Here is a 13,022-nt window from a genome sequence, read left to right on the forward strand (position 1 = left end):
ACATTAAGTCCGTTGACCACAAGGTGTATTACAGTAAATGTTTATTTAACAACAATTAATATTTATTTAAGAGTGAGTATTATGTATCAATTCTAATTCCTTGTAGTGGACTAAAGATAAAATATGTTGGAAAACATAAATCCTGAAAATTCTCGTACTCTCTTTTTCTTTCACCAATCATTACTTATTCGTTATAAAGGTATAGAGATCGCCAAAGAAGTTTCACTTCTTTCATGTGTACTGTTTTTTACCTGTTTTTTTTAAATTTAAATTCTATTTTTCTTTCAGATATTACTTGCAAAATCTAGAAAAAAGTCAATCAAACGATCTACGAATGTTCAGATTACTATCCCTTTGGCTAGAAAACAGAAACTCAGACATTATTAATAAAATAACATCTAAGTTTCTCAAAATTCCGACTTATAAATACATTCCCATTTTACCTCAACTTGTTCCCCATTTAAATCCAAACGACGATAACTTTAGTACTTTAGTTTTCCAAATAGTGGGTAAGTGCGTTTTTAACTTAAAAGTAAACTTTTTAATTGTAAATAATAATTGTATTTAAGAAAGGTGTGCCAAAGATCATCCTCACCATACAATCCCTTTGGTATTGGCATTAGCAAATGCTAGTCAAGACAAAATTTATCAGCAAAAGGAGAAGAAAAAAGATACGGACTCATTAAGGATAAAAGGAGCTCAGAAGTTGCTACAAAAGCTTAAGAATTCTTCAATTGGTAGTCTTGTTACAAAAATGGAGCTGGTATCAGCCTCTCTGATAGAATTGGCCTATTTAAACGCCAGTTCCTGCATAAATGTTGGCAAAAATTTTAGTATCAAAAGTAGCTGTCGCATAAGGAGAATAAAAAATTTCGAAGACGTCATGGTTCCTACTTATAAATTACCCATCAGCAAATGTAATGATTACTCCAATATTATTGGTAAGCAAATAATCAACGTTTTAAGGCTTCCTGTTATTAAAAATACGTTATTCTTTGTGCAGGCATTGTATCTTTCTCTGATGTCTTCACTAATGTTGGTGGAATAAATGCACCAAAAAAAATATCCTGTATGGGGACAGACGGAATTACTAGGCATATGCTAGTAAAAGGGAAAGATGATCTAAGACAGGATGCTGTAATGCAACAAGTTTTTGATATAATGAATGAATTTTTAACATCTAACAAAAAAACTTTTAAACAAAGACTGAGAATAAAAACCTATAAGGTTTGTTTCCAAACATTTTTTGTAGGTACATAAAACAAAGATTTTTGTAATTAATTTATAATACTAGGTGGTTCCTCTGTCTCAAAGAAGTGGGGTATTACACTGGGTTGAAAACTCTGTTCCCCTGGGAAACTATCTTATCGGAGATGAAGATAAACAAGGAGCTCACCGTCGATATAACAAAGATGATTACTCAGTTTCAAAGTGCAGGAAGGACATTGATGTAAGTTTCTGACAAGTAATTTATTTTTAACTTCCCATTAGGAAGTTATTGTAATTGGGTCGAAAAGTGAAATCGGAATTTTCATTATATTTCCACGTTTTAACATATTAGTAGCATGCTAGCCAATTTTTTTGATGATGTGTGTATGTACGTACGTACGTACGTACGTACGTACNTCGATAACGTGAATTCTGATGATGCAGATAAAAATGAAGATGGTATGTATAGATTTTTTTCTTGTAATACATGCTACTACTTAGAGTACTTGTTTTTGTGTGATAGATAGCAGAAGCGATTTTGACGTTCTGCAAGCCTGTCAACAAGCACTTTGCGATTATTTTTCTAATTCGCACTTGTCTGCTCTAAATAATACTCAATTGAAAGCTCTAGAAACTTTCCTTGATTATCCGTATGAGTTCGAACTGTCTCAAGATTACAATTTGGTACTACAACTTTCGGATAACGATAGTTAATAGCAAATAATTAAAATACGATCGTTTTAGGCAATAATGGTACTGGAATCGTTAACTAAATGTAAAATAGGCGCTATTTCCGAAAATACTTTGGAAAGTGCCTACACTTGTTTTAGCAATATTTGTAAAATTTATTATAGGAACAATGAATCAGCAGTTACTTTATTGAAGTTGTGGTATGGTAAGTTTTTTTGTTATTTCTAAATAAATAGTAACATAAACACCTGAATTACTACAAATATAGGGTCCCTAGATACATAGAGTACAGCAAACCCACCATTTTCACTCCAAAATGACGCGGCAAATTTATAATGTAGTGTTGACACGAAATTGAATACAGTGATAAAATATAGATCTGTAAAACATTGTGGTACTCTGTATATATATATACCTAGGACCCTATATGCTATACTGATAAGTAATAATTGTCTTAATTTGCACTTAATTCTGTAAATTTCATTTTAATTTTACAGATTTTTATCCTCACACCATCGATTCTAAATCGGAAGAACTAAAAGTTAGCGCTGCTGAAATATTAAAACCTTTCTTTAATTGTTACACAAACTATGGACCGAGTGTATGTGTCAAGTTAGTCAATTGTTTGGGATTAGTGATAAAGGTAAGAATTTGTAATATTGATTTTAAAGTAGAAGTACATCTTTCCCAGTTTAGAGAATTAAACAGTGCAATAACAACATGCCATACTTTGAAAGTATGTAGCCAGAATGAATATAAGAAAATAATGACAGTGCAAGGACAAGTGGTTTTATTTATACTTTTTTCTCCCTAAGTAATTTAATTTATTAAAAGTACTTTTAACTTTCAAATGTGGTAGTATAACTACCAAAAATTAGACGAAATTTAAAGTTAGTTTCCCATCGTACCACGTCCTTCCAGAAAATCCACATGATCATCGAGTATGCGTTTGGAAGAGGAAATAAAGACCTGCATGACTATCCAAGCTTTTCGTACTTTTTACCGAAATTTCGTTATGTTTCCCCGAAGATTCTTATGGCTAAAAAAGAATGTTTAAACAAAAAAAAAATTATTTGGCGCAAAAAAGATTTTGTTTTTCTTTACTTATTCACACGTATTTAAAGAAATTTTCATGCTGCAAGTAACCTTTAAATAACAACAATCCATTTGGTACAATGCTAGCCCTAAAAATTTTTGTCTAAAAAAGTCTGGCAACGCAGACCAAAAACCGAGTGTGTTAGTGGATATCTCTCTCCCTGCTTGCAGAAAGAAAGAAAGAAAATATATCCAATTTACTTGTTTTAATTACGCCATTTAATTCTCTAGGCCGCCAAGAAAAACGTAGTTCTGCTTCAAAATGATAAGCGGGTGCGATCGTAACATATTTTTTTTTATACATTTACAAATCGTGTTTTTAGTGGGATATATCCTTTGCATGGCTTAATGATGATACCTGTGTTGCCCATAACATGTTGAACTTTTTAAAACATGACTATCAAGAAGTTAGAATCGCAGCAATAAAAAATTTAATGATTTTATTTGATGATCGTGGACCTTCTGTTCAAAACATTCAACATCAACAAGAAGTCTGTTTTACAATTATTAATAGACAGGTTAGTTTATTATGGTCTGTTTTAAATTTCTAGTTGTAATATACAGTAGATACTTGATAGTGTGAATCGAAAAAATAAAAATTTATCAATTTGTTCGTATTAGCAAATGCTATGCACATAAGGTAAATCTTTCACCGACTTTAGGGAGATTCTATTACATGGACTTCAAATGCATAGAATATTGTTGCGGTTGATGACGATCCATCAGGTCAGTAATGTCAACGTTACTCTCTTCTGCCCACTGGGTTACTAAAGCGTCTTCACACTAATGTTGATATTTTGCAGAGTTTCTTTTATGCGATGTTCACACAATCAAATGTATACTGTATTCATTTAAAAAACAAAACACTACAACCAAAAATTCTACACAGAACGTTATTAAGGTTTAATACGTTTGATGTGGAATTTCGGGTTATAGTGTTTTATTTAGTTCAGTTTCATAGAATTTCGTTTGTTTTTTAATTAATAGGTAAATGAAGTTTTTATAGTGGACGAAACATTGCTTACTAATAGTGATAGAAAAATAGACGAAGAAGTCTCAAGAACCATGACAGCTCTACTGACATTTTGTACTGTTATTGTTTCAAGTACAGTGTGTAGAAAAAGAGCGCTGTTTTCTCTGTTAAAATTGACTTATTCAAGAAAAATAGGTAATATTCTCTACTTTTTGTAACCTTGCACAGTTTATTAAAAGAAACATTTTAGATGCAACACATTTAAGAAATGCACTAAATCTAGTTTCATATTTCTTTAATTCAAATAATGTTTATTCGTTCTTGAAACCATACGTCGACTATTTAATTTTGAATTGGTCCAAAGATGGGATGGACATTCAAAAATTTCCGTATGGATTATTGGAATGTAAGAACGTAAAAGAATTCAATGAAAATTTTTTAAAAAATATGGGGCATGTCTTTCTACAACATAAACAAACGGATATACTAAATAATATTTCGCAGCATGCAGGTATTGCTGTTAACAACATAATAAAGGTACAAAAAGTAGAAAATCTATAATAATTAGAAACCTTGGCAAATTTGATACATTTTTTTAGGAATGTCTGCCAAATATCGTTATAAACTACTTATTTTCTGTAATAACAAGCACAAATGTAACGTGTTCAGAAATTTATGAACATGTTATGGAGCAATTTGGTTCTGAAATAATAATAAATACCGTTATTGACTATCTCCACGTGATTATTGGCAATATTATTGGATATGCTCATGATGAACCTTATCTTCGAAATGAGTTTAATGTTATTTCTCTTCTACCTGAACCTAATGAACCATTTTATTCATTAAATGTTTTATTAAAGGTGCTGAATCTTTTAGAAGTATGTAAACAAAACATAGTGACTTATATAAACAATATTTAATTTTTATGTACATTATAGGTAAAGTTCCTAAGTTCTGAATCGTTTGTATCTTTCTGTTCCAAAAAATTTCCGTCAAAACTTCAGATGATTTTACTTCAAAGAAGAACGTGCATCCATTTTGCTCCCTATACGGAAGATAAAATACTCGAATTTTTCAAATTCACCGTCTACGTTAACATTTTACTTGATCATTTAAGTGAAATCGAAGATTTGAAAGAATATATTATTAAAGAAGTATGTTACACTCTACTTCATTTAATTAATTTTAACGAAAGTGGTGATTCTTTGAAAATATTCGTTTGCAAATACTTTCGAAAAACTATTTCCAAAATAATAACAAATAATCATGAACATTTACAAGAACTTTTGCCTTCAATAATCGGCACAATGGTGATTCATTCTACGACACGAAACGAAAAACTCTCTGAAGAATGCATCAAGTTGTTACACACAGTGATCTCTCATTTTCAAGAAGACATTAAAATTTTGGATCCCCTCCCTGATAATGTTGAAAAATTCAAGTGTTTGTTGCCAATTTACAACAAGATTGAACAAAGAATTAAAAGATGTTCCTTAAAAGAAAATATACAAGATTTTCTACTGATCAGTAAAGAAAATAACATTTGTATACAAGGGATTGTACAACTTAGAAGGCAAATATTGGAAAAGAGAAAGGAACTTGAAGATCTTTATGAAGAAGCGCAACTTTTAAGGGGGTTTTCAGAAGACTATGAACACAATGCTTTACATAGGCTTGTGTACGTTTTGGTTCGACTGTGCGCATCGCATAATAACGATGTAAGTATAATTTTCTTAATCGTGCTAATAAGTTACTAAGTGCGTCCCATAAAGTCTACGTGGTCAGTTTCCTTTCCCTAGACGATGAATAGAAAAAAAAAATAAAACATGTAACATCTAACCCCGGTAACGAGCCATATTGACTTGTTAATATTTTATTTATCAATTTTAAATGGATTAATTAACGCGACATTAGAGAAATTAATCTCATTTTTTTTTGTCCAAGTAATTTTCATAAATGAATTCGTATAAGGAACAACGCAACACTGTCTTCTTTTTCTTTTTCCTTTTGTTCCTCTGTCTTTTGATGCGCCGACTATAGGCAGGATTGACTGAACAGCGCGCGCATCTCCCTCTTAACTCCAATAGCCCATATACGCATATACTGAGCAGTAAGGTGTTACACGTCAAAAATAATAATAGTGCTTATAACAAAAGAGGAGAAATCGTTTTTAAATGTTTCAAAGGTTTAATGTGAACTCTTCTTACGGATCAGACCGCTAGCCCTTTATCAGGTCTATATAAGTTTATTTTCTTCCAAATCAAAGGAAATAAACTTACATTACTAGAGAATTTCGAAATAAATAAATACAATTAGATATATTGCTAAACGACCAAACAGAATGTACTAATTCCCCACTTTTGAATATGTTCCGAAGTAACCCTAGTAACACTGTACATGAACACCTACAATATAGAACAAACAGAATAGCTCAAAACCCCAACGCCAAAACACGACACTGTAGTTACTGAGTTTACTTCAGTCCCTGAAGAAGGTAACTTTGTTACCGAAAAGTGCTTCGGACAACTACAGTGTCGTGTTTTGGCGTTGGGGTTTTAAGCTATTCTGTTTGTTCTACAACAACCGCCAAAGTTTTTCCAATCTTCATATTACCTACAATATATTGTAACGTTGATAGTAAGTACTCGAAGTCTGATGAAGTCAAGAATGATGAAAATTGTTACTCTTAAAAAAGTGTGTGAAAATTTTGAAGTGTTATTTTCATTTTGATTAGCTATAAACACATTTTTTATCCTTACTTGGATTTGATATTTGACCTGACATGTGGAGAATTTGGATTCCATTGTCGAGCCTATTATAACTTCCATACACTGTGATATATACATATATGTGTCATATATATATACGTACATTTAGGCGAATGTTGAAGCCGCTCGATGTTTGGGTGAATTGGGGCCTGCAAACTTGGCTATAGTAACTTTGGACATTCAAAAAAAATACAAAGATGTTTTCGAACCTTACAGCGTTTACGTGGCAGGCTCTGCATTGTCCTTGCTGTCTCAGTATTTGTTCGATAAAGATATTAAAATAGTTCGAGCCACTTGTACTGCTCTCTATGAAATATTGGCGTCGAAGGATGGTGAAAAAGCTTTGGGTAAAACAAAATACACATTTTAACAATTGTATTTGAACATAGTATTGTTTTTTAGCGTATGATAGGGAATTTGTTAACAATGAAAAAATTAATCGTCGTTATTTCCAACCGTTTGTTTCAATTAGTAAAGCAAAAGATCTTTCAAAATGTATTGTAAACATTTCTTCGTTTAAAATGCTTATTGATAGAGACGATTTGTGGTGTCCCACAGATAGTTACTTTTCCAAATGGATACTAGACTTGATTTATGCCCTTATAAATTCATTTGAAAAGTGTTACTTCCAACAACTACTTCCCTTATGCAAAGTTAAAGTAAGATAAACGCAATACTTCTCAATAATATTACTTCTTTATTATAAAAGTTAATGTTTTTTTTAGATTGAATTTGCCCAAAATATGTTCCCTTTACTTGTTGTTTTCATCTTAAATTTTAGTAAAGACGTTTTCATCGATGTTCTGTCGTCGCAAATTCGAAAGTTTTTTGAAAAGCATTGGACTCACACTTTAAAGGAAAATTATGATAAAAATGACATCGTTTTAAACCAAGATGCAATAAAATGTCTTTTAGAAGTAGTCCATTTGATAGAATTGCAGAAATACAACATTAATAAGAAGTATGCTACATTACATGTTAATTATTATTAATTAAACTTCTAATTTTTATTACTTTAAGAAAACCAAATCAGGATTTGGAACTCAATTATTTACATATTGCTAAAGCTGCAAATTACTGTTCCTTTTACTTTTCGGCATTGCAATTCATTGAGTTTTGGAGCCACAAAAGACTAAGTGAAATAAGTAAAAATCAACAAATCGTCCAATATTCAAACGACACCCCTCTTTATACAATCATTACATACGAAGAATCAGAAATTCAAAAAATAGTACAAAACATTTTAAAAGAAAGTTTCAATAAAATAGGCGACCACAATGCTTTAAGTTACATTACATTTAATTTGGAAGATTTTGAGATTTTTGAACAGATGCAGAAATGGGACCAAGTAGCATTACAATACGACATTAAAATGTCTCACAGTGATAGTTCCTTTAACTTACTACCTGACCTTACAAGAGCTTTAAAAAAAAGTAGCTTAATGCAGATTCCGTTATTGTGTCGGAACGATCAAAATCAGCAATACGAATGTGCATGGCGTTTAAACGATTGGTCCATATCCGAAAGCGATAAAATGGACGAGAAGACTGTTATAGACTTTAATAAAGAACATTATTTAGCATTGAAAGCACTGCACGAAAAAGACAATAATTCTCTGGATAAATATTTGAATAGAGCTAGAAAAATTCTGATCGAAGAGTTGAAAAAATTAAATTTAGTCACTTGTAAGAGTATATATGATATATTAACGCGTCTAAGATGCTTAGAAGAACTTGAAGACTTCGGAAAAAAAAATATAAATAGTTGGAAAAGTAGCAAGGAGATGGATCTCGTCGATTTTGAATATTTTGAGCTGATCCAAGCCCAACGTATAATTTTATTAAAAGATGAAATATCAAGTGGAAGAAGTGATCTTAAAAATGTTGTTTCAGATTTTAATCTTAAATTGGCCGGTATATCATTAAATATAATTTATCTAGTAACTAAATTTAATAATATTGAGCAATTTGCAGAGTATGCAAGAAAAGAAGGATATGAAAACGTATCAAAGAGAGCTTTGAGTGAATTAAAATACATACAAGGCTTAGATTTGATAACTAAATATCAGATAGCATTGGAAGATGTACGACTATGGTGGTACAAAGATAAGTCCACAGCTATGTCAAGACTAAGGAGTCTCTTAAATGTCACCAGTGAATATCCAAGGTAAGATAGGGGGATTTTCCGTTATTTATAAAACAAGTAAATTAATGATTTTTCAGATTGCACTCTGACGCTTTGAAACTGTATGGAACATGGATGATTGAAAGTAATTCTGTAGCCTCAGAATATCTTCTGAAATCAATAGATGAACTGAAGAAGATTGATTATAATCATGAAAATTTATTTGAAATCTACGACATTTTAGGAAGACATTGTGACTTTAAGTATCAACAGGTAATAAAAAATAAATAGAATTGTTACTTAAGCTAAAAAGAAAATAGGTCGTAGCTTATATAAAATCATCAGAATTCGAGCAGAAGATCAAAAACATGGAAAAGTGTCGAGTAACTGTTAGTCTTATACAACAGAAATTACAGAAAAAAAATATCACCCAAGATGAAAATAGGACATTGACTTTGTATAAAAAACAAAGTGATATTGATGAAGACGAAATTCAGAGCACTTACAAAGAAAGAGAGAATTTCCTGGAAATGGCTTTAAGGTTAGCAGATATTACTTAGCAGTTAATATCTTTTTTTTTAAGGGAAACTTCTTTGGGCTAGATGAGGGTAAAATTTCAAGGTCATGAAACGACACGTTTTATCTCGCGAAGCGATAGGCTATGAGAATAAAAAGACGCGCATGCGCATATAGGTATTACAACCAGGTTTTAGTGACCGGCATCTCATATATTATAGTATAATGTATATTCACTATACTAGTGCTAAATTAATTTTTTGGTTATATCTGTGCAGTTATATTACAATAAATGTTTAGTTAACAACAATTAATATTTATTCAGAGTGAGTATTATTATGTATTAATTCTAATTCCTTGCAGTTATTGATAGTTTACGGTTTCTTAAGCACTTGGAAAAATAAACGGAAACGAAAAAAATTTGACCATGTCTTTGTTATTGAATTACATAAAAACGTATTAATGTAATACTCCTTAGGTGGCCTAAAGATAAAATATGTTGGAAAATAAAAAACCTTAAAATTCTCGTACTTTCTTTTTCTTTCACCAATCATTACTTATTCGTTATAAAGGTATAGAGATCGCCAAAGAAGTTTCACTTCTTTCATGTGTACTGAGTCGCACCTGTTTTATTGTTATTGCTCTACAGCAGTGGTTTCCAACCTTTTTGTACCTGCACCCCCCTTTAAAAAAAAATTGTTGCGCCCCCTTAATTTTTCTAGCAATCTAATTTCATAAATACTCGACTGATATTATAATTTATTTAATGGGCTCCAAAATATACATAAAATAGATGGATGTTTTAGCATTTGTACCCGAAAAATTCTCGGCGAGGATTGTGGATTACGTATACGTATTTTGTTGATTCATTTTGTTGACACCTATTCGACTTTTTTGGTTTGTATTCTTTTTTGGTTTGTATTCGAAAATGATATTTTGGAAACAGCTGCATGCCGCCCTTGTAACAGTCTCAGGGGGGCCCGCCCCACAGGTTGGAAACCACTGATTTAGAGACTTGTTTTGAGATATTTAGGAATAAATTTATAAAACACAATTTACAAAGCAACTACTACACTAAAGAAACTACGTATACGATTTTTTGACTATCTTCAAGTATAACAACATTATACAATGAATAGAAATTGTTTTTGAGCTTTTTGAGAGAAGTCAAATGTGTAGGTAGTTACATAATTACACCATCTACTACTTAATTAGTTTAAGGGTAGATACAACTGCTGTGAACTGGTACTACATGGGTATGTACAAAAACATCATTGACATAAGTCTCCTATTGGTGTATGTAATCCCTATGAGTGACCGTTACAGATCGTGCGATGTATTTTGCATTTGTAAATATGTACATAATACCGTTTGGAGTATGAGCCAAAAAAAGTTTCCTATTTCAAGTTTTCTACCAGTTCCATGAAGCTTTCAACAATAAAATCAATAGGTAGAACCATAAATAGAATTTTAAATTTGTTTTGGAAAAAAGAGCTTTTTATAAATTCTGCAAAATCGCTGCACATGTTCATAATTCACCCCTGAAATGAAACTAATGAAAGCTTCGATTAATTTTAATTAAGGAAATAACTAATTGTAAATAAATTACAAGCTTTTACCCACATTAAGGTCCTAAATACGTATCAAAGATCATCGAAAATATAATGATTTGATAATGGTCATAGGACGATAAGCATAGTAAATCGGCCCCAGAGGGATGTCTGGATTATTTTTTGAGGGTATATTTGTACTAATGAGGTGCGTTAATCCTGAAAATTTTAGAGCTCTATCTATTTTGTTTTTTGAATAAATCCAAAAAGCCAAAAATCGGAAAATATTTTTTTTCTCAAAAACGGCTTAGCCGATTTGAATCAAATTTGTAAACGTTATAGAGGCATATAAGGGCTTTACTCGGAAAAAATAACAGCTCATAATATTTNGCTAGTGAACCTATGGTCCGGATCCATTATATCATATATTATTACATATATTACATTATACTATCTAAAAAATTTTTTCTTCTTACGCGTATAGACTAATACATGCTCGTTACCTTTTTTTTCCTTTATAGAACGCAGCGAAGACAAAGTTGTCCAATGCAGACAAGCTGAAAATATTTCTCAATATATGTGAACATTTTCGCCCGATTTTCTTTAAATTCTTTGAAGAATATTTTCCGGAACCATCCACCTGGTATGAGAAAAGACAGGCGTATACACACAGCGTCGCTACTACCAGCATGTGTGGCTACATCTTGGGAATTGGGGACCGTCACGTGCAGAATATTCTTATCAACGAAAAGACAGCAGAGGTGATTCACATTGATTTTGGTAAGTATTTTTTATGTTCGCTCTTCCTAACAAATTGTAATTTTTGAGTTGCTTTAAATGTTTAAACAGCAAAAAAACATTCATTTCAAAATGTATTCCTTTTACACTACGGAATAAAAAATAATATGTATAATACATAAAAAAGATTATAAAAGTTGTCAAACACCTTATCGATATCATTCATGTATACGTTAATATGTCCTTTGTGAATGTGTGTTGTTGCGCCTTGTCTCTCTTTCGTTTTATTCGTGATATGTGAAGCCTCCTTAAAATGTAGGTAATAATTTTAATGCCAGTAAATAAAAATGCATATGGAATATTTTTTAGGGATTGCATTTGAGCAAGGGAAAGTTCTTCCTACTCCAGAAACTGTCCCTTTCAGACTCACCAGAGATATTGTGTCAGGAATGGGTATCTGCGGAATTGAAGGAGTATTTCGAAAGTACTATGTTTGGGCTTTTATATGTTGTTTTTGTTAATTAGAATGATGCTCTTTTAAATTTAGATCTTGTGAAAATACAATGGAGGTCCTTAGAAATAATTCAGAAACCATAGTGGCCATTTTAGAGGTCCTTCTTTATGATCCTTTATATGCTTGGTCCATAACGCCTTCCCAAGCGTATAGTAGACAATTTAGTCGAGACGTTGAGTTGGAGAAAAGTCACCATAATACCAAAGAGTCAAGTCCTAACTCAGGTGATTTTTTTGCTTTTGTTAAATATTTATTAATAGTGTATAACGTAGCAACTATACCCATCGTGTATCAATTATAATTGGCGCACATTAAAATTATGTTTTAGATAATTCCGCGTCTTTGAATATTATGGCTGAAAGAGTATTGTGGAGACTTCGTCAGAAATTAAAAGGTACTGAGGAGGGTAGTGCCACAAGTGTTGAAGATCAAGTTGAAAAATTAATACAGCAAGCCAGAGATCCTGCCAATCTAAGCAGGTTGTTTAGCGGGTGGCAAGCGTATTTATAATTATACAAATAAGTGTTTTTTGTAGTAAACAGTTTACGCTTTCTTATGTTAACGATTTTGTTCCAGTTACAAATATATATTTTTAATTTCTTATGAAGGCATTTTCTTTTCCTAAGTTTTGTTATTCCTATTTTATAATCCACTGTCTTGTGTTATTCATTCGAAGAAAATGTAAGTGCATAAATTACGTCCAAGGACGAAGCTCATACTTAAAGAGTTTGATTCTATCTTCACGCATAATTTTATTTTGTACAACGACAATCGACTGACTTGATAGTCGTAGAAATTAGCTAGTTACAAAATAAAAAAGCAGGTCGTTTTAACATAATGAG

The 13,022-nt window shown here is 31.5% G+C and overlaps 1 protein-coding gene across 1 annotated transcript in view; it reads left to right on the forward strand.

Moving 5' to 3' along the window:
* The window catches only part of LOC108733647 (serine-protein kinase ATM), a 23,479-nt gene extending 10,696 nt beyond the window's left edge, over window positions 1-12,783 (forward strand). Inside the window, exons 11-31 of the mRNA XM_025979198.1 lie at window positions 1,625-1,668; window positions 1,733-1,893; window positions 1,954-2,104; window positions 2,397-2,542; window positions 3,318-3,512; window positions 3,982-4,162; window positions 4,218-4,504; window positions 4,567-4,848; window positions 4,909-5,688; window positions 6,848-7,085; window positions 7,141-7,397; window positions 7,464-7,699; window positions 7,759-8,651; window positions 8,712-8,904; window positions 8,961-9,135; window positions 9,183-9,421; window positions 10,594-10,714; window positions 11,450-11,708; window positions 12,036-12,150; window positions 12,214-12,404; window positions 12,509-12,783. Coding sequence (XP_025834983.1) covers window positions 1,625-1,668; window positions 1,733-1,893; window positions 1,954-2,104; window positions 2,397-2,542; window positions 3,318-3,512; window positions 3,982-4,162; window positions 4,218-4,504; window positions 4,567-4,848; window positions 4,909-5,688; window positions 6,848-7,085; window positions 7,141-7,397; window positions 7,464-7,699; window positions 7,759-8,651; window positions 8,712-8,904; window positions 8,961-9,135; window positions 9,183-9,421; window positions 10,594-10,714; window positions 11,450-11,708; window positions 12,036-12,150; window positions 12,214-12,404; window positions 12,509-12,690 — 5,326 coding nt within the window. The 3' untranslated portion in view covers window positions 12,691-12,783. The remainder of the gene's footprint in view (window positions 1-1,624; window positions 1,669-1,732; window positions 1,894-1,953; window positions 2,105-2,396; window positions 2,543-3,317; window positions 3,513-3,981; window positions 4,163-4,217; window positions 4,505-4,566; window positions 4,849-4,908; window positions 5,689-6,847; window positions 7,086-7,140; window positions 7,398-7,463; window positions 7,700-7,758; window positions 8,652-8,711; window positions 8,905-8,960; window positions 9,136-9,182; window positions 9,422-10,593; window positions 10,715-11,449; window positions 11,709-12,035; window positions 12,151-12,213; window positions 12,405-12,508) is intronic.
* The last annotated feature ends 239 nt before the right edge of the window (window positions 12,784-13,022 follow it).

This window comes from Agrilus planipennis, unplaced genomic scaffold, assembly GCF_000699045.2.
Source record: "Agrilus planipennis isolate EAB-ADULT unplaced genomic scaffold, Apla_2.0 scaffold32, whole genome shotgun sequence".
NCBI classification, from domain to species: domain Eukaryota; kingdom Metazoa; phylum Arthropoda; class Insecta; order Coleoptera; family Buprestidae; genus Agrilus; species Agrilus planipennis.